General features: G+C 35.6%; 1 protein-coding gene across 1 annotated transcript; it reads right to left on the bottom strand.

Moving 5' to 3' along the window:
- Window positions 1-772: 772 nt before the first annotated feature.
- LOC126722964 (tubulin-folding cofactor D) lies at window positions 773-20,700 on the bottom strand. Its single transcript, XM_050426129.1, has 17 exons — window positions 20,400-20,700; window positions 18,521-19,068; window positions 17,405-17,507; window positions 16,369-16,545; window positions 13,885-14,076; window positions 12,770-12,886; window positions 12,573-12,677; window positions 11,585-11,755; window positions 11,268-11,483; window positions 8,805-9,003; window positions 8,023-8,228; window positions 7,704-7,928; window positions 7,041-7,610; window positions 6,690-6,959; window positions 3,454-3,498; window positions 1,586-1,771; window positions 773-1,280 (listed from the first exon to the last, which is right to left on the bottom strand). Exons 1-17 carry the CDS (start codon window positions 20,598-20,600, stop codon window positions 993-995), a joined length of 3,819 nt encoding a protein of 1,272 aa, XP_050282086.1. The 5' UTR covers window positions 20,601-20,700; the 3' UTR covers window positions 773-992.
- Window positions 20,701-21,085: the final 385 nt, after the last annotated feature.

Genomic DNA, 21,085 nt, shown 5'->3' with positions numbered 1-21,085 from the left:
ATTCCTTTGTATAGTTTATTTAAGATTGTATCATTCCCTTATGATGCAATAAATAGGTAAAAACTTGTCTTAGGTTGAAATGATTAGAGACCAACTAAAACTATTGAACAATTAAGTACAAATTCTTTAAAAATAGAAAGGTCACTACCAAAAAGTGCAAAATACTACGAGCCATAAAAAAATTGACAATGGCGTGGTCAAAATACAAGAATAATGCTTTAGGGTGAGAGGAAAGGCAACAATATAGAAAACTATTAAAAGAGAGAACAGACGTGTATGAATACCTAATTTGTATATTGCTGTGTGTATTTCTGTACATAGATGGACAATATATATAAGCCTAATGCTAGTTGACTAGAGGGGACAAAGGATCCTTGATTGAGACTAAAATCAAAGATTTCCTGTGACTTTAACATAAAGCTTGATGCAAAATGCCTAATTAGCTAGCTAACAAATAACAATGCCACTAACCTATTGATGGATTCCTTACTACAAATTGAACACCATCATGTATTTAGGAAAGCTAGCCAATGTGCTAATGCATTGGCCAAGTTGGGTTCTTACCCTCCATTTTTTATGGGGCTGGTACCCTTTGAGCTAAAACTCATTGGCGATCACGATTTGTTCATTATTATCCATTGAGTAGTTAACTGCTGCAATATAGATGAAACATGTTATCATGGGATACTTTCATTTCATCGCAACAAAATTGGATGGCTGGAGCTTCGTCATCCATTCCATGGCAGTTGCATTAGAGAACACAGGGCAAATATTACAGTGACTTCTAACATGCCACCAAGCTTTACGTTGCATATACCTCTCTTAACTTTCATTCTCAACAAATCAATATCTTTAGTTGTACCTAAATATAACTTTGGCAAGCACCTTTAAATTTCCATATATATTAACTGGGCCAAAAAATAAGAAAGGTTGAGAAGTTACAAGAATACGAGATTTAATAAAAAACTCAGCTCATCAAGAGGAAAAAAAAATCAGAACCCAATTGAGTCAACTAATGAGGAATATGATGCATTTTCATCAGTTGCTGGAGTTTTCTTCCTGCCATCTTTGTTTGATACTCCATTAGTCTTGTGAAGTAGTCCCGTTTCCAGACCAGCCATATTGAACAATTCTAATCTTTGGTGCTTTGCCACTTCTATGTCACCTTCCCAGCAAGTTTCGGAAATTATTTCAAGTGCTTTCTCCATAACATCCTCTGACACAAGATTCTCATTTTGCAGGAGGACAAGGTAAACTTGTTCAGCAGAAGCTTTCCGAATCTGGGTTATAATAAGAGGTAAAATAGAACCAAAAAAAGGGTGCAGAACTAATAAGCAACAGTCCACATTAATAACATATAGTTAAGTTGTTTTATAGATACTATCCCCTAGAGAGAACAAGAGTGAAAAAAAAAAAAAAAAAAAAAAAAAAAAAAAAAAAAAAAAAACAAAACAAAACAAAACAAAACAAAACCTAGTAATAATAATCTAAGCAAGGTGCTTCCATAAAAGACAAATTATATTCTAAATGCAGGATACTTGGATTTATTAATGACTAATGCTAAAACTTTGAGAGCACCACAAACCTTAGGATATCGATGGCCAAGGAAAGTGAGAAGATGAGAGAAGGCCTTAGAGTTGATAGGTTCGGAAATTGAAGCAATATATCCTAGTATAGCAATTCCTGCATATAACTTAGAGAAGTCCTTTGATCCCTTCAATTCCACTGCCAGTGAATCCAAAACACCAGCACAGAAAATTGGAGTATGAGCCTGGAAATTGAAGTTGGAGATGAGGTCAATTCAAAATGTGTTCACACCAAATATTTATAAGAAAGGAAATATAACAATTCACAAGGGAACTATAAGTCATGTTTTTAATGGTTTCCATAATACATATAAAAAGGGGAATATAACAAATACACAAGGGAATCACAGTCATAGTTTTATTGGTTTATATGGTACTAAGGGTACGTTTGGTATTAGAATGTTGATTACCTGGGGAATAGGAATGAGCATTACCAACCAACAAAAAGCTAGAATTGAATAACTATTTTTATTTATCTGTTTAGCAATAACATATGAATAGAATCCTAAATCTACATTACACAACTTGGTACATCATGATAAGATGGTGGAATTAAATTATACTCTTGTCACATTTCCTTAAATAACCTTTTATAATAATATTTACACTCTTTGTGGGCCTTCTTAACTTCCTATTATGTATAATTGAAATCGCATAATTAATATAATTGTCTTTTATTCAAAATTAATCTCCATAAATAATAAAAAGGAAAAAATTGACAGCATATAAGTAACAATTTCACTTGAATCTCACGGTGACATATAAACAAGCATGATTTTTTTATATGTTTCCTAAAATGTTAATACATATTTAAATTTTAAATTAATACTTTTTTCTCCTGAGGAACCTACTGCAAAGATCTCTAAAGATCTATTGCAATATTAGAGCAAAGACCATAAAAACCAATAATTACAATATAAATTAAAAACCATTGCAACCAATACTTACATAATGTCATATTTTATTGAAAAGAAACATTAATCTTATACAATTGCACTATTACGGACACCAGATAGAGACAGAAGAATGATAGATTTTAAGGGGAGTGGCAGCCAACAGTGCGATTTTGGGATCTTTATTTTTGGAGTTATTATGTAAGTTATGTTATAGGATAGCTATTGTGGACCTTTTGGTAAGAAAGAGTTATTTCTTAATTTAGGGGAACAGATATTCCCGTAATGAAACTGCAATCAAACTCAATACTTATTCCCTACATGTGCACCAAATGATTATGTATAGCGGACATCAAAACCACCATAGAAAGAGAAAAAGAACAAGAAATTTCTTAGTCCTTTATTATTTAAGAATTTAATAGATAATGAAAATGCATCATCTCTGCTGAATCCAGACAATGGGGTGATTAGCATCATCCCAGAACCTCCAGTCATTTCACCTTTGTAAACTTCTATGCAGGTATTTGTTAGACAAGATCAATTCACCCATCTTGATGAGAGAATAGACAACATAAAAATTACAGTGCTGCAGAACACAATCTGTTAATAAGACACTCAGCTACATGGTATTATTCATCTAATGCCCCTCTGCATTCAGATGGATGTGGCAGACTGCACCAAGAACGAGAGAAGGAATACCCCAAAAAAAAAAAAAAAAAAAAAACTGGTGGATGATGTGTGCCATGTTTTGGAAGATGCAGTACAGATTGTAGTTGCTAGGTTACCTACAAATTATGGCTATCCAGATCTTCATAGATATGCAATAAAACATCTACTGCTGCTAACATCAATAGATTATGATATAAATTTCCAGCTCTGATGCAGGGGGAACAAGACAAGTAGATGAAAGTAAATGAAATACTAACAGCATCAATAAATTGGGCAAGGGAACTGAAAGAGAAGTGTAAACTAACCTCCATATTTAAGAATATCTTTTTGCTGAAAAAAATCTCGATGGTCTGAAATACAGAAGACTGTCATTTTAACACAGCTTCAAAAACAAGGTTTAAAAAGTACAGAATACCAGAAAGGAGATTGTTTGAGAAAGAAATTCACATACACATACACCAGCACACACACATATATGTTACATATAAGCAACATAAATTGTAAGAAAATACAAACCAAGGGTGTTTATCAACCTATAATGTATAGCAGTACCAAGCACCTGAGTAAAGTATATACAAAGAAAAGAATATAACAGAAAAGTATTATAAGAAGTACATACACAAACATGAAAAATCCAGCATTACCATGGCTAAGTTTCACTGAACGAAAGCTACAATTAAAAACGTGAATAAATCATTGAGAAATAGGATGTTTCTAGAAGGATTAATATGATTAATCATCACAAAGAACTTCTTAAATTAAGAGTACTGAAAACTTTTTTCTAGTAGAGTACAGCACAGATTCTTAAGTGATAAGCTACCTTGGAAATAGATTATTCTGGCACTGATATTTGCTCTGTTTGTCTCTTATTATTAAGCTATCATAATGTCCATGATTTCAGAGCACCTCAATGATTTCCTACTTGGGAATGCCTTTGGGGGCTCATTACAAGGCAACGTCTATATGGAACCCCATATTAGAGAAGGAGCAGAAATTAGCTGGCTGGAAGAGGTTATACTAGTCTAATGGGAGGCCAACTTACTCTTTTAAAGAGTAAATTATTGAGCCTACCAACATATTATCTCTCTTTATTTACTATTCCCAAGTCTTGGCTGATAGATTGGAAAAAATACAAAGGAACTTCTTGTGGGAGCTTTGGATGATGAATTCAAGTATGTTGGTGGCATGGTATAAGGTATGCTCTCCCACTGAGTTTGTTGTTTGGGGATTAGAAGAATAGGGAGCTTTAATCAAGCATTACTTGTGAAATGGTTATGGCTGTTTGGGCATGAAGCCACTCATTTGTGGCATCAGGTCATTGTAGCCAAATATGGTGAGGATAGAGGGCGATGGTGTACAAAGGCTAGTAGAGAGATGCACAGGTGTGGGTTGTGGCAAAGCATCAGAGCAGGTTGGGATAATGTTTTCCCACATGTAGATTTTGTGGTTGGTGAGGGCAATCAAATACGGTTTTGGTATGATCCTTGGAGTGATCATCTTCCTCTAAAGGATATATACCCTGATCTCTTTGATTGCTTAGCGGATAAAGATTCTTCAGTCTCTGTGTTAGACCCCCCATCACAAGTGACAATGAGAAGTTGGAATTTCAAAGGGATTTTCATGATTGGGAGACTGAGGCAGTGTAGTATTCTTAGATTATATTTATACAAAATTGCTTAAGGGGCAGGAGATATGTGGAAGGTGACTAGGAGTGGTAAATTTGATGGTTGCTCTTTTTATAATGCCATCCATGGTACTAATACTCATTTGTGTCCATGGAAGAGTATTTGGCATGCTAAGGACCCTAAGAGTGTTGTTCTTTTTGTGGTCAGCTACATGGGGTAAGATTCTCACAATTGACAACCTCATAAGAGGGGATTATTGCTAGTCAACTGGTTTTGTATGTGTTGGTGCAATGGAGAAATAGTGGATCATCTTTTGATCAATTGTGAGATTGCTCATACTCTATGGAGTGAAGTATTTATGATTTTTTTTTTTTTTAATTATCAAAAAAAAGTATTTATGATTTTTGGGATTCATTGGGTGTTGCCGGACAAGGTAGCATCCCTTCTCTTTGGTTGGCACAACTGGTTTGGGAAACATTCTTCGAATGTATGGAATTTGGTGGCTGCTTGTGTGATCTGGTTAGTGTGGAAGGAACGAAACAGTTGCACTTTTGAGGAGATTGAGAGACCTATTGATCAATTGAAGTCTTTGCTGCTCTGTACCTTGTTTGATTGGTCTAGGAAATGGGTTTTACTAGTTTTGTACTTTTAATTTTTGATTTCCAACTTTCTCTTAGATTTTCTAATTGATTTACTTGTACTTTTCCAAGGTGCTTTATGTTCATCATTGCAAACATAGAGTAGCCATTTTCATTTTCAATAAAATTCTATTACTAATAAAAAAAAAAAAAAACACTAGATGCTCTGTCCATGCTCTTGCTTCAAGGCATTAATTTAAAAGATACCCTTCCTCCACTCTCACTTGCTCCTGCTTGGTGTTCTGGTCACCCCACACCCTGATCTAAGCTTTCACCCTTAGGCAAAGTGTTCTGGTGGTGAACAACATGATCCTGATGTAGTGCAAATTAGAGAACTTGTCTAAGTACTCTTGTTGTGGGTTAAGGTTTAGGAAGATTTATGGATTTTGGGTTTAGAACCCTTCAAGAAGAAGGGTTAGGATTCAAAACAGAAAAGATTTGATTTATAATTGAAAAAAGAAGAAAAAGAAACGGAAGTAGAACTTTTTCAAAATCTGTGAAAAGTGCATGAACGGTATCCATGAGAAAAAAAGAGGGGGGGGGGGGTGGGAGGGAAGGAAATAAGAGAAATGGAGGAAAGCCCTATGGCCAACATGCCTCAATGCTCAAAATACTCAATTATTTTATCAATCAATTCCATCTTGTGTGTGTACATTGAGCACAAATATATAAAGACTCTTTCTTGTACTAATAGTATAGGACTCCTAGTTTGAATAGTAAACAACAACCTAATAAAATACTAACTTAGACCCAAAGAAAATAAATCCTAAGATACTAAGGATCTCCTAGAAAATTATAGACTCAATTAAACTACCAAAATACCCTTTTACTGATTTGCCCCTGACTACAAAATTGACCATAACTAACAAAATAAAGACACATAATTAGACCTTTAAAACCACATGACATGTGAACATCGTAAATTAATTTTTTAATAGGTGAATTTGCAAAGTAATAGCAAATCAATCTTCTATGGCTAGATTAGATACTCCCTAAATGAGATTAAGATATAATCTGTCTACTGCAGGAAACGAGTGGGCTTAAATCAGGAAACAAGATCATCTACTATTCAGTTATTTATGGATTTTGTAGCTTGCAATCAGAGCAAGCCACATCATAATACTGTTTAATAATCCAATGAACAAAAGCTGTGGTGCATTATTCTAGAACTGCAACATTGTAGGTGACTTAATCATAGAGAACAAATTGTGAACAAGAGCCCATCATTAATATCTCTATCATCAAGTTCATGTTTTCTATCAAGACCATGGATATTACCTTCAAAGTGGGTACAATCACCCTATCACATCTTTTGTACTGTTGAAGAACCCAAAGGATATCAGTAGATAGCTTGAACTCTCTGGATCTTTTCTCATTGAGGTCTTCAGGTTCAACTGCTTGAAGAAACTTTAACAATGCTGAAATTGATGCCTTCTTCAGAGATTCTTGCAACCCACCAGTGGAGATAACTAACCCAGATAGGACAGGTCTACTATAACAATCATATTGAAGTAGCTTCACAAAACGTGGATATGACAAAGTGGGTACCTACAAGCAAGTACAAAATGGTCTTTATGTCAAACTCAACTAATTTTCCAAGTACACTATAGAAGAGCTGTGTATACTTACCCCCCATTTTATATCTGTATCATTAGGAACAATTTTTTCTAGCTTTTCCCTATAAGGTATATAAGGAATATAGATTGTTTTGTTGTACAAAATCCTCTGGAGAACCTTTGCAGCTGCTTCTCTTAGTTTATCCATCTTTTCTACAGCTTGCTTACAAACTCCTCCAACTATGATGGAAGCAAGATTTGCATCAAAAAGTGAGTCCATCTGGTTAGTTTTGACCATATCACAATCAGGCAGCTCTGATACAGAGGATTCAACTTCATCTGATTTTCTAGCAGAACCAATGGAATCTCTCTTACAGAGGATATATATACATTTCTCAAGGCCATACATAGCAGCCTCACGGACCCAAGAACCCACATCACCTCTGTTATCAACAGAATAGTCATCTAGAGCTTTAAATAAACTCATCATCACTTCATTCTTAATCAGAAGAAATAGAGACAAGTCATCCTCCCAAGAATGGATATTAGAACCTTCTCTAGCCTGAGTTAGTGTCTCACACGCTGATATGAGTCCTTTTACAGCATTTACGCGTGCTTCAGCATCCCTATTGTCAGGGTTGTCCTGTACATAGAAAATAACTTATTTATGTTATTCATTCATTAGTTCTGTAACAGTGGAAATTTCAATGACAATTGCAACTTCTATTAACTGCACCTCAATAGCAGTAGCGCTACAAAGTTTCAAAAGCACATCCCTCCACCTTTTAGCCAAAAGCTCATAAGGCAAAACACCAAGAGCCAGGGAAGATCCTCTTCTAATAGCAACATTTTGATCAGTCAACAATTGCAGGTACTTGGACGATATATCACCAGTACCTCCAGTATCAGCAGCAACCATGTATGCTCCAAAAAAGTGTTTCAGAGCATTAATAGCAGCATTCTGTTCATCATATGGCAAAATTGGTTGACAAATTTAAGGCATCACAAAAACATACAAGGATAGACAAGATAATCCCATGTTAAAAGACAACTACCTGAATCTGAGAATTGGGATGTCTCAAATTCTCATTGAGAGTATCGAGAAGAGTTCGTTTTATCTTTTCAGGAAAAGACAAATGAGATGAAGAGATACATTCAATGAACCGAGAAACAGCTGCACGCATTATTTCTCCACCCTTTCCACGATAAAGTCGTGCTTTCTCGATAGCAGGAACTACACCAGCAATACGATGCTGTTTTTCTATAAGAGAGAAATTGGACAAAGATAATTATAAGCTTAGATACAGAAGATGACATACTACTGACAGCTGAAAACAGCTAACAAGATAAACTATTAAATTTAAATTTTATGAGCTTTCCTTAATTTAGAGCGCACAATTATGTTTTCACCAAGATCACTTTGAAAAGTATTTGGTGTAACAAAGTCTCAAAGGTTGCTTAATTTTTTCGGACATGGCTTTGTGAAAATTTTAAAAGTGGATCATTTCATTAAAAGGAATTTGATCCTTGCAGATTAGTGCTGTATGTGTAAGTCTAGTGGTGAATCAATTGAACATCTCTTATTTCATTGTGGTATTGCTAAGGAGCTGTGGTCCTTTGCTTTCTCTTTATTTGGAGTTTAAACCCTAACCCTTCTTCTCAAGGGGTTCTAGATCCAAAATCCACAAATCTTCTTTAGCCTAATTTGTCGTATGTCAATTAGACAATAATAAATGTAAGGCTCATAAACACAAGTGTGTAACAACTATTTTTAAGTTCTACTTGCACTCTGATTTAGATCAACTAACGTAAGTTAAAAAAAGGTAAGAGTACGAACCAGAGGAAAGAACATAACCACATTGATGTAGCGCCAAAACAAGTTCACCAGCAGCTAAAGTTGCACCATGGCGCATGCACAAATCAGATGAGAGAGTACAAGGAAGTATTTTATCCACTACAGAGTCTGCAAAGTATTCAGGATCATATTTGACAAGAGCAGAAAGGGCCTCTGCAGCAAGTTCTCTCAAGCCTTTCTCCTAATGACATCAATCACGAGTAATTTATGAATTCTTTGAACTATTATCTAACAAAATAAGAATAATGATGACAATCATGGTACTATATGCCAACAATATTTCCATGTGATCTGTTACTGTAATAAATTTTGAATATGATTAGAAAATAACTTCAACAACTACAATGTTGCCATAAGGAAGGAAAAAAGGAAAAAACAAAAAAACAGGTTTAGTGAAAACAGAGAAGGTGGAGGATTAGGGATCCAATCTCCTAGTCCCTACAAAAAAAATTCATGTTCTTCCTTCTGGTAAGGAATGATTACAAAAAAGAAAAGAACAGAAAAAAGGTTTATGTATATGGAATATGCTTGCCCATAGTTTTTTTCTTTAATTATATTTAATAGATAATTACATGTGTATCTAATGGGTCTTGAACCTACAACCTTACCTAATCCTCCACCTTGATCTTACAGAGTATATTGGCAATGAACATATCCAAATTTGACTTTCAAGGAACTTAAGGTTGTTTAAGGGGGCGGCAACATTACAATAATCCTCTCCAAAGAAATTTCGATAGGATGGAATCCAACAAACAGCCACCCAAATGAATACATTTGAAGCTGTATACGGCCAACCACCTCCAACAGTGCATAATTACAAATATGTGTCCACCGCAGTCGCTCAAGTCGAAGAAACATTGTGTGAGTGGGATGCATGAAACAAAATTTAAGGGCAGCTCAAAACCATATGAAGATTAATTCCAATTGGCACTGACACGAGCTGGAGTTTGAGCCAGGAGATTTGGTCTCTCTCAAGATCCAACAGTGCCAGCAATTGTCAATTCGGGTTCATGACAGTATGAAGCTATCTCCAATATTTTATGGGCCCTTAAGAGTCCTAGAGTCCTTGAGTGAGTGGGAAAGGTGGCTTATCGCTTAAAATTGCTGCAGTAGTCATGGTTGCATTCAGTATTTCATGTATCCCAGTTAAAGAAGCAGCTCGGACAGGCGGATCACATGGTCGATGACCAGCCAAGGGTTGATGACAAAGGTTCTGTGACATAAGAACCCAGATGGATTATTGATTTCTGTTGGATTCAACATGGGTGAAAGGTGTCACAAGAAGAAGCATTAGTGCAGTGGGTTGGCATTAGCAACAATGACACCATCTGGGCAGGAAACAATTGGAAAGGGAGAAGTTTAAAGGTTATAACTTGTAAGCTTGGATTTAGTGCTACTGTGTACCACATCTGGAAGCTGAGAAATGTTATTCTACATGAGGGATGCATTCACTCTGAGAGACATATAACAATATAATTTTTGTCATCAAAAAGCAACTAAGAGCTAGAATTGAGTTCACAAAATTCATATTCCTATACTGATGAAACCAGACTACCAGAGAGATATGTTGTAGATGGGGTTTCAATGTTAGTTTCTGTCATTTAGGCCTAATGCTGGTTAAACTGCTTAGATATTTTGTCAGCTTGCCTGTACTGTGTTTTTGTTCTCAGGGTCTTTCAATGAAATTCACTTGATCATCCCAAAAATAATAAAACCATCATTGTCTTTCTAACGTTTCATTTTAGTCATTTTTAACTGTTAGGCACTTCTGCAATTTTTTGGTTTCTAGACATGGCTTGGCAAATTGATTCATTGGGTCTTTGGGTTTTGATTATGTTATTAGGTTTTAGTTGTGAGTTTAATTATTTAGTCTGGATTTAGTTATCAAAGCCCAAGTCCTAACACAACTAGGCATTAGGATATCATTTTTTCTATTCAAGCGAAAGAATATGTTTTCTAAATTTTGAGAAGTTATAAAGTTTTTTGAGATTTGTTTGATGCAACCATTCTCCAAGGTGTGATGTTGAGGAAACCCTAGGTGTAATGCTAGAAATTTATCTTTCTTTTCTTCATCCCTAAATTTTCAAAAACTTAAAGCCTTACAGCCACACATTGATTTGTCAGCTTTAAAACCCTAAACCACCAATCCATAAAATAGCCCTCCACACACAAAATAAGGAGGGAAATTACTATAATTGGGTTATTGTTCACAGTCCTGGGAACAGCAACCCAAACCTTAGTTTTTCTCCTTTATTTGATTCCCAGATCCTACCATTCCTTTTCACCCTTTATTCCTTTCAATTTTCCAGCCTTTTTCCCACCACAACCTAATCCTAGCTGTCTAGAACTTCCTAATCTAAATTGGCTTCAGTCCCCTTTGTCTTTGTCATTGATATTTCAAATATACAAAGCTAAAACAATGCATGAAAAGAGGTTTGAGCATACCCAGTGACAGATCTTGTTGTCCAGCAGTTCATCCACAAACGGATAAAGATATCCCTCATATTGAGCAATACAGACAGAAACATGAAGGTAAGAGTTTACTCGCGAAGAAAGTGAAAAATAATCTGCAGTGTTCACAATATCAATGCCATGTGGGTAATTCCCTTGTCTTCCAACATTCTCCTGGAAAGCAGCAGCAGCTGCTCTTCTACAGTTAACCTAAGCATCAGACTTTAAAAGATTTAGCGATGGTGCTATCAAAAACTGAAAGAATTAAAATCACATAGCTAAACAAAAATGTTGAAGCGACATTTCAGCACCTCACGGTCATAGCTAGCCACAGTTAGAAGATGTGGAGCAAGCTGTTCTAATATGGTTCTCATATCTTCATGATAATATGCACGCCCAAAGGCCCAACAAACATAGGCAGCAGCATCACGCACATGAGATCCAACACTATGTGGACCCCTTCGAATATCATAATGAAGTGCCTGTTAAAAAGATTAATTTATCAGTACTGATGTTGCAATATAGGTATCTGTGCCAAGGTTTTTATCTCTCTGACCTTTGAGTCTTTAGAAAAAATGTCTTGTGAAAAATATAAATCAAGAAAGAGCAGAGACATTGAATAAGGCAAAGACATGTAAAAGCCAATACAACATCAAATTTCACCACAATATCAAATTCATCTATTTTGACAAGAGCTTTTCAAGAAAAAAGAAAAGAAAAGAAAAAAAAAATCATTGACACAATAACAAGGACTAGAACTATTAACCATAACTAACAAATTGGTTTGAGGATTGGAGTACAATGTTTAGACAAATTTGAAAGCATAGAACACTATTCCTTTTTTTTTTTTAAAGAAGTATAGAGCACTATTCCTTGATGAAATTCTACAGAAGACTAACTGCAGCACACTAGAGTTAAGAACCCAACCGACTGTAACATAACTTTATACTTCAATGTCTCTTACATTTTTTCCAGTCTGAACCAATCTGGAAATCAAAAGGAATTAGCACCAAGCGGACAAACACAAAAACTAATTTTAAATGGAACTTAAGGTCTCGTCATCCAGTGAGAAAACTTCTTCAAATATGACATCTTCAGCAGAAATAAATTTCATGACATTCTACACTTAATACTAATATGCCAGACATGGATGAGTATATAGGAAAAGGAAGCCATGTCTTAATGAACTAAGTAAAACAATATCCATATTCACAGAAGAAGAAAAAACTTCCAGAAATTATATGCTTTAAGAAAACATCAAATTCACTGGTCTTAGTTTTATGTATATATAGGTACAACCTTCACAACAACAGGTACAACTTTGGGAAGACTTATAGGTAAGAGCAATCCTCTACGTGCCAGTTCAGCCAGTGCTAAGCAACCTCCATGCCATGATCCATCACCCTGGAAATATACGACATGTCATCACAACTCTAGACATAATTTGTATTCTCATGGGAAACAAGTTGCAAAAGAGAGCAACTGCCCTATTTTACCTCGCCTGGTGAAAACAGCTCCAAGACAGATGAAAGGACCTCTTCTGAAAGCACAGATGTTAGACGTGAAGTTATGCGGCCTATACCTTTTGCAGCAGACCAACGCACTACAGTGTCCTGCATTACCATCACAGCAATGTCAAAATCAGATCAGCAGTATAAATCTATAAATAAATGATGAAATTAATGAATCATGTAGAACATAAGATTGCATTTAGAAATAGTGGAAGAAGGAGGTAGAAAGGAAAAGTAAATAATGCAAAAAGGGGAGGGAAGGATAGTTCCCTTGTTCGGATGAGAAGGAAATGTTGGTTGGAATGTACTCATTGTAACTCTCTGTTTGTTTTCTGCCCAGCCCCATGGGAAGGAAAAGTGGGATGGAATGTACTTGTAACTAGAGATGTCATTGATCCAATTGAAAGGAATACAATGCACTTATTCTTGCCTTTTTGCAGCTATGTTATATGATTCAACTAAATTTAAGCATTAATTTGCTTTATACTATATCTGAATAATTGCTAAAATGACTAATATGTTTTGCATCTGCACTATTTTAAAGTTCTCAACCATATTTTTTTTGGGTAACCTAAGGAACCTATCTAAAAAAGAGCCATTTGGACTCACCTCTAGCCAGTAAAACCTACAGGCAACTGACCCCACCCACCAGAACCAGTTGTCAAGTAATCCAAGGGCAAATCCCTAATGTGCTAAGCAGTTTATGCTCATGCCCGGGAGCTTTAAAACTCTCAACCATTGTCAGTGTTTAGTTGCTCTCATTCTCTCTTCCACAGTTTCACCCCTTACACTTCATTCATATGGAAATCAAGTATCAACATACAAATTGACTATTTATCACACGATAATGAGGAGAATCAGTATTAAACTATATCCCCAAGTATGAGAAATAATAGTTCCAAAGTACCATCTTAAAAAATCTGTACGATTCTAGTATGTGAATATGTATGGGAGATCTCATGCATCTACATTTAGACCAATCAAGATGGCAGGAAACTAGAGATCAGCAAAGTATGATTTCAAAATTTCCACTATTGGGAAACTTAGTCTACATCAGAAAATAATGAAGTTCACCACAGATTCTCACCCTTCAGACATACCGTATCTTTCAATCCAGAGAGCAACATCTCAATTATCTCTTCTACAATATCTGGAACATCCATATCTTCATCTTGCATGTAATCTGAACTTTCTTCCAAGTTAGAGGAGTCTACATCTGGACCATGACTGCATTGATCATTTTTTCTGGACGCAGGCAAAGAAATATTCTTTCCAAATGAACTAGCTCTGCCCTGTATGCATGGTGCAAAGGTAACAAAAGTAGCATTTTATTTGGAAGCCCAGTACAGGTTAACTTATAAATTACAACCTTCCAAAAGAACATCACAACAGATTGGCATTAAAAACAGATAAACCCAGAAATCAACTAGCATACTAATGACTCATTTGGTGCGTAGTATTTTCCTTCTTCTTCTTCTTTTTTTTTTTTGCGCGGGGGGGTGGGGGGCTAACATAACCGGACAAACCAAGGACAGGATGTGAGATAATATTACACTACCATCAAGTGGATCCTTCAATATTCTTGATAATGCCAACAAAATAAGTAGCATAAAGTGAGCAGAAAAAAAAGGCATATAGGAAAGGAGATAATTAATAACACAGAAAGAGGCGTGTCTAAATACACATTTGTACCAGATATGTTGATGAGTCATGCTGTGGAGGAATCTATTCCGCTGTGGGGGCCTTTCATCACACTTTGGAGTCACAGAATCCTTCAAAAGAGGATGGGGATAGGATGAGGTGGAGGTTGAAGTCGAAGGGGGATTTTGACATACAGTCCTTTTACGGTGCTCCGAGGGGATATAGCTCTACTATTTTTCTATGGAAAAGTATTTGGGGCATGAAGGCTCCACGTCAAGTGTCTTTTTTGTTTGGACAGCTGTGTGTGGGAAGATACTCACATGTGATTATTTGAGGAGAAAGGGGCATCACAATTGTGGATTGGTGCTGCCTATGCTGGTGTAGTGAGGAGAATGTTGATCATCTCTTGTTGCATTGTCACAAGGTTTATCAGTTATGGAGTTTTTCTTTTAGTTCGTTTGGCGTTGATTGGATTTTAACCAAAAGGGTTATTGATTTATTGGCAGGACGGAGAAACTAGTTCGGAAAGCACTAATTGAATAGTTGGAATTTGGTATCACAATGTGTGATGTGAATTATTTGGAGGGAGCGTAATAATTGTATATTTGAAGATATGGAGTTTACCAGGGATCAGCTTCTATCTTTATTTGCAGGAACTGTATTTGATTGGTCTTGTGCATGGATTTACTTCTAGGGAATCTATTCCGCTGTTCATAGATTCTTTTCTTCTTGTACATAATTTTTTTTTCCTTCCAGTGTTCTGTTGTCTGTACGTGTGTGTATATATATATATATATACACACATTGGCTACTTCATCTTTCTAATGAAGTAGTCTTTTCTCAATAAAACTTTTCTTACTTATCAAAAACAAAACATTTCTACCAAAAATAGAACATTAAATAAAACAGTATTTAGTTCTGTAATATTGTTAAAAACTTTCCAAAACAAAAAAAAAGGCCCAAATAGCAGACACCTTTAACTTTCTACTCAACTAACAACATTTTAATATATATTCAGTAAAGAACTTGATGTCGATCACATAACAAGACTTAGTTCTGTAATATTTTTGAAAAATTTTAAAGAAAGGAGGAAAAAGGTCCCAGATGGCAAACACCTATAACTCTTTGCTCAACTAATATTATTTTTATATGTTTCAACAAACAGCATGCTATCAATCATATATGGCACTGAGACAATACTGACATGCAACAAAAAAGCACATTTTTCTTTGACATTTTGTAGCCCTATTCTCAGTATACATAGGCCTTCTGTTTGTACCCTTTTTTTTCAGACAACATTGGGAATCTTTCTAAAGAAGAGCCCTTTGGGCTTGCCTCTAGCCAATAAAACCTATGAGAAACTAACCCCACCCGTTAGAACTAGTTGCCAGGTAATCCATGGGCATTCACCCTTGATGAGCTAAGCATTTTATGCTGTTATACCCAAAAGCAGGCCTTCTGTTTGTACCTCTCTCTTTAAAAATTTAAAATTCTAGTTCCATTACCCCACCAAAGAAAAAAAGGCTCAAAATGGCTTATCTATTGATAAATACATATTTGAAGACACCAAATGCAAGTTTTAAAGAGAGCTAAGAATGTAACATTTTGTATCCATCAATCAATTTATGCAATACCAAATCCATTCTGTATCCAAACCTCCTGTTCAAGCCTGCCAACACCTCCATCACCATCCTAGGCATCAATTGAATATGACCCAAATAATAATAAAAATTCATAGTGAAGCAAACAAGAAATACAATTATAAACTCCAACTTCAAAGCAAATAACAACCAAAGACATACACAGCTAACCCAATGGAATGAATGGCAAAGCAAACAAGATATTAATATCTTAAAACGTTGCTATATGCAAAGAAAACTCAATCCTTCAAGGGAGACAATAAGGTTTAGAATTAGAATAATCAAATCTTCAGCATGACTAACCACATAGCGCCACGAAGGAGACCGATGAGGGAGACAAGTAAGCCCAATCCGCTGAGTTAACTTCACCAAATACTTGCGAAGTAAAGGGCTCTGAGTTGCAGCACTGGACTTGATTAATGCTGAAGTGTCCTTCCAAACCATTGGAATCACATCAAGCAAGAGTTTTCGACCACCAGACTGTCTACAAAAAATGATGCATAAGAGATGCAAGTACTTGAAAAGGCAGATTTTAATATTGGGCATCACTAGAATGAAAATAAGAAAGGTGTAGTGTATAGCTCTGGATATTATATATCAGAATGATGTCTTAATTAATTTTAGAAAAAAAATGAACTTAGTGTTGCCAACTTAAGGAGAGAATAAACATCACATTCAACATATTTTGTTAGCAAAGCAAAAACTGTTGCAAGCATCATTTCCCACTCAGATTCAGAGACGTCAGTGATTTTATTGATTGAATGAACAAAGATGAAAACCATAAGTTAGTTGGGGTAAAACAGGAGGAACAGAACATCTATCCATGCAACCCAAGTTTTAAACCAGTGTGTAGCTGCAAGTCAGAGTCAAGCAAGGATTCCTGGATGCTGTTTTTGTCAATTCCAGCTAGGATCATCATCATGGAATTTCAAACATCCAGGTAAAGGAACTACATGCTATGTCATGGATGGTGAAGAAAGCAAGCCTAATTGTTTAAAAATAATCTGCACTAGGTTCCACATAAAACAACATACAGTAAAAGTTGTTTATTTGTTCTTTAAAAAAGTAAAAAATTGGGAGAGCATTCACAACAAATGATTTGAAAATTCTATTTTGGACTTCCACACTTTATGACAGTGACTTTCTAGTATATCATTGATATGTTACATATGAACTCAGTGCGTCTTGAACCCATGATGACCTTGCCCTTACAAGGGAAGGTGGTACCATTTGAGCAAGAGCTCGTTGGCGAAAGATTCTTCAGTCATTATCTTTTTTTATGAGTAAAAGAGGAACTTTACCATGGAATGCTATGAAATGAAAAGAATCAAAAGCAAACCTTGAAAATAGAAGCCAATGCTTCAACAGCACCAAGTACCCGGAAGTGATTCAAGACATCATCAGTGACAGAAGATAGGACTTCATGTGTCCATTCAGTGAAGCTGAAGAAGTTACAAAAAGAAACATGTAAGCTTATGGAGAAAAGTAAAATTCTGTACCAAACAAAATTAGTTGGAAAAAGGTTTACAAGCACACAGCCCAAATAAACCAAAGGAGAAAGTATTAGTACATAATCAATACAACATGATAATTACAAGATACACTTTTATACAAGGACCTGACTCCAAAAACCAATACCTAAATGTGAAAACGTGTCCACTGAAAAAGGTTCTTTATAAAAGTTACCATAAGAGGCAAAATAAAAACAAGAATTTATAATGTTTTTTCTTTTGTGTCTGGAATATTAGAAGAAATGGATTGCTGTTAAATTATGCCTTTCGGTATTCGGTGGGTCTTGCCTGGCTCTGTGGTGGAAGTATTATTTTGTTGGAATTATTGGCTTGGGAAGCATAATTTAATTCCAGGTTGTTTGATGTGGACTATTTGGAACAAAATCGTCGTTCCTATGAAGATTCTGAGAAGACTTTGGTTGAGTTAAAAGGCTTGTGTCAGCATAGCCTTTTTGATTGGTCTCGGTGCTGGGGTTTTACAGACTGTTCTTCTCTTCCCTTTGTTTAGTTTCCTGATTGCTGTTCTATTTGTTTTCTGTTTGTGATTTGATGTTGTTCATCCTCATGAGGACATTGTATGTCTCTTTTTAATTATTTCATCAATAATAGTACCCATATTACCTATCAAAAAACAAAAAACAAAAAAAGCCATCAATAATAATCGTTTCTGTTTAAAGGCATAATGAGCCTTGCTTGGCTAGTATTTTATTGGAAAGTCAAATGATTCACTAATCCCTATAGGTATAACATTATAAGACACACAACCCAAACCATCACTAATAATTGTTTCTGTTTAAAGGCATAATGAGCCTTGGTCAGCTAGTATTTTATTGGAAAGTCATATGATTCACTAACCCCTAAAGGTATAACATTGTAAGAAACACAACACAAGTCAAATTGGCCAAATGCTTCAACAACATTTCTATAAGCATTATGATAGATACCTCATAAAGACCTTTGGCATATCTGGACGTGTGAGAAGCTTTGAGAGCAGCAATCCAGCTATAGTGCGCATGGGGCCAGCAGTTGAAAGGTAATCTTTAGAAAACCCTATTATCCTCAATACCAGGGGGGCTGGCTCAAGTTCACCCAGATTACTGTTGTTTGCAATACTAGTATCAACGGTGGAGATATCAAACGGAACCAAAACTAGTATAGAAAGCCACAAAAGTATTACACATTTTGCCTCCATCTCTCCTGTACTTTCCTGCCGTAATGATGTCACTGAATTTGTGTTGTGGCACTTCTCTAATAGAGATACAGCTAGTTCTAAATCAGAAACTTGATGTGGAAAGAACTTGATAACAGCCTTGTATCCACAAACTGTGACCAGAGAATAAATAATGATGCATATAGGCTTGATTATTTCAAGAATTTCTTTTGAAGCTACCCCTAGTTCAATTGTTTTAGTACGGATAATGAGCATCAGAGGGGAAACTATACTCTCCAGGTAAGGCTCAAGTAATTGACCCTGTTCCTGATACTTATCCATCTGCAGAACCAGTAGGGAAATATTTTAAACTAAAAGGAAAATAGTTTCTTAAACAATAGAAAATGCATTGCATAGTATTTAAGGTCTTGAACATGTAATTCAAACATATAGATACCAGGGGAAAAAAATTAATTAAGGTGTCCAACGTATCATTTTCTGTTCAATATTAGAAACCAAAGCACAACCTACACATATTGTAATAGCAAACTACATGCAAGCTTCAACACGAGAATGGGGTGTTTGACATGAAAACTCTCATAATATAGAATGAGACACCATTATAGATTTGTGTGAACATATTATATGTGCAAATTTTTTGCATCTGCACGCATGCATAGATTAGCCATAGAGAGCTGTAATTCAAGGATCACCAAGCCAATAAAGGAAACAAAAAAAACTCATTGTATATTATGAAGAAAATACAGTGAGACCATAGGCATCAGAAGATTTGTAAACTACCAAATGGAAAATCCCATGGCACCTCTGTGTTTTTGGAGGGTACAGTAGCCAATAGCCACTATGACCATAACCATGTATTTCAAGTTTTTTTATTTTATTTTATTTTATTTTATTTTATTTTATTTATGATGTAGGAGAACTTCACTTAGATTAGTTGCATGTCACAACGCATACTCTACAACTATCCTCACTGTTAATCAAACTCCTACATGCAATTGACCCCACCCACCCAAACCAGTTACCAGGTACTTTTCACCCCTAACAAGCTAAGCAATTTATCCTAAGTTTTTTTTTTTTTCCCGATTACTTAGAGAACCTTTCTAAAGAAGAACCCTTTTGACTCGCCTTTAGACAGACAACTGACCCCACCTGCCAGAACCAGTTGCGAAGTAATTTTAGGGACATTCACCTCTCACGGGCTAAGCAATCTACACTCATGACAGGCATTCAAGTGTTTTAATCTCCAACATTAACATAATTAAAACTAAAGACTTAAGATTAAAACGCTTGAAACACATGATTCTAATCCCCAGAGGCAGCATCAAAGAACCCCTCCAACAACAATGCCCATTTTTTCGCATATAAGCGCGAAAAATACTATAAAGGAAATACATTTGACATGTTTTAAGTCATTTCAAAAAAATATAGATTAAATTAGGCCTAAAACAGAGAATGCAATGTAAAATTAATAGAAAAAAAGGCATGGAACACAAAGAAACTTCCAAATCCAAAACTAGAACAAACAGCAGAGGTGTCACATTGTGATCCTAAAAGTTCATTCCCACATTTATAAACATAATATATATTCAGAACAAACACAAAAAGCATCAATCTGAGCGAAACAAAAAATGCGTCTGAGAGAGAGAGAGTACGATGGATCGGATAGTGTAGACAGAAGAAGGGTCGGTGACGCGGCCATGGGAAACGATGTCGTTGAGAAGGGAGCTAACGAGCTTCCATTCAAGGAGGAAGTATTTGTAAAGGACTCTCTCCTTAGAACCGAGCTCATCATCTTCTTCTTCTATGTCCTTCACTGCCATTTCCATTTCCGTTTTCTCTTCTTCCAAAGCCATGAGATTTGATGAGAGAGCTTCTTTCTTTCTTTCTTTCTTCTTCAATTCTCACTTCTCAACAAGTTTTGTATGTATGTATGTATGATCTGAATAGTAGTAGTAGTAGTAAAAAACTTGTCATTTCCTGATTTTAAAGCTTGAGGCAAACTTCAGCCATCTCATGGGGCCTGTGAATGACCAAAAAGCCTCACTTTTACAAGCCCATGTACAAATATTTTGCCAATTTTGTTTATGAGCCCAAAATCCAAATATTAAAAGAGAGCTAGTTATTACACATTGGTGTGTATGAAGTCCTGTGTGCATTAGTTGAAATCGTGTTTTCAAGATTATAACGGAATGAAAATGCAATTTCGAGATTGTTTGTATGAATGTGTGCAACAAATGTTAATGAGCACTAAATACTGTGGTTTTAAAAAGTGGAACAGTCAAAGAACCAAAAAATTGTTTGGTTTTCGGTTTTTCTAGGTGAACCACCAATTCGATCT

This window comes from Quercus robur, chromosome 4 (genome assembly GCF_932294415.1).
Source record: "Quercus robur chromosome 4, dhQueRobu3.1, whole genome shotgun sequence".
NCBI classification, from domain to species: Eukaryota; Viridiplantae; Streptophyta; class Magnoliopsida; order Fagales; family Fagaceae; genus Quercus; species Quercus robur.
This window is presented reverse-complemented; position numbering and strand designations above follow the sequence as displayed.

Bases quoted from the DNA above. Each gene is read 5' to 3' on its own strand.
- LOC126722964 (XM_050426129.1), bottom strand. From the start codon at position 20,600: ATGGCTTTGGAAGAAGAGAAAACGGAAATGGAAATGGCAGTGAAGGAC. The intron at 12,887-13,884 runs GTATGTCTGAAG...ATGGTAATGCAG, and splicing joins TCTCTGGATTGAAAGATACG to GACACTGTAGTGCGTTGGTC. The intron at 1,772-3,453 runs GTTAGTTTACAC...TTCAATTTCCAG, and splicing joins AGATATTCTTAAATATGGAG to GCTCATACTCCAATTTTCTG.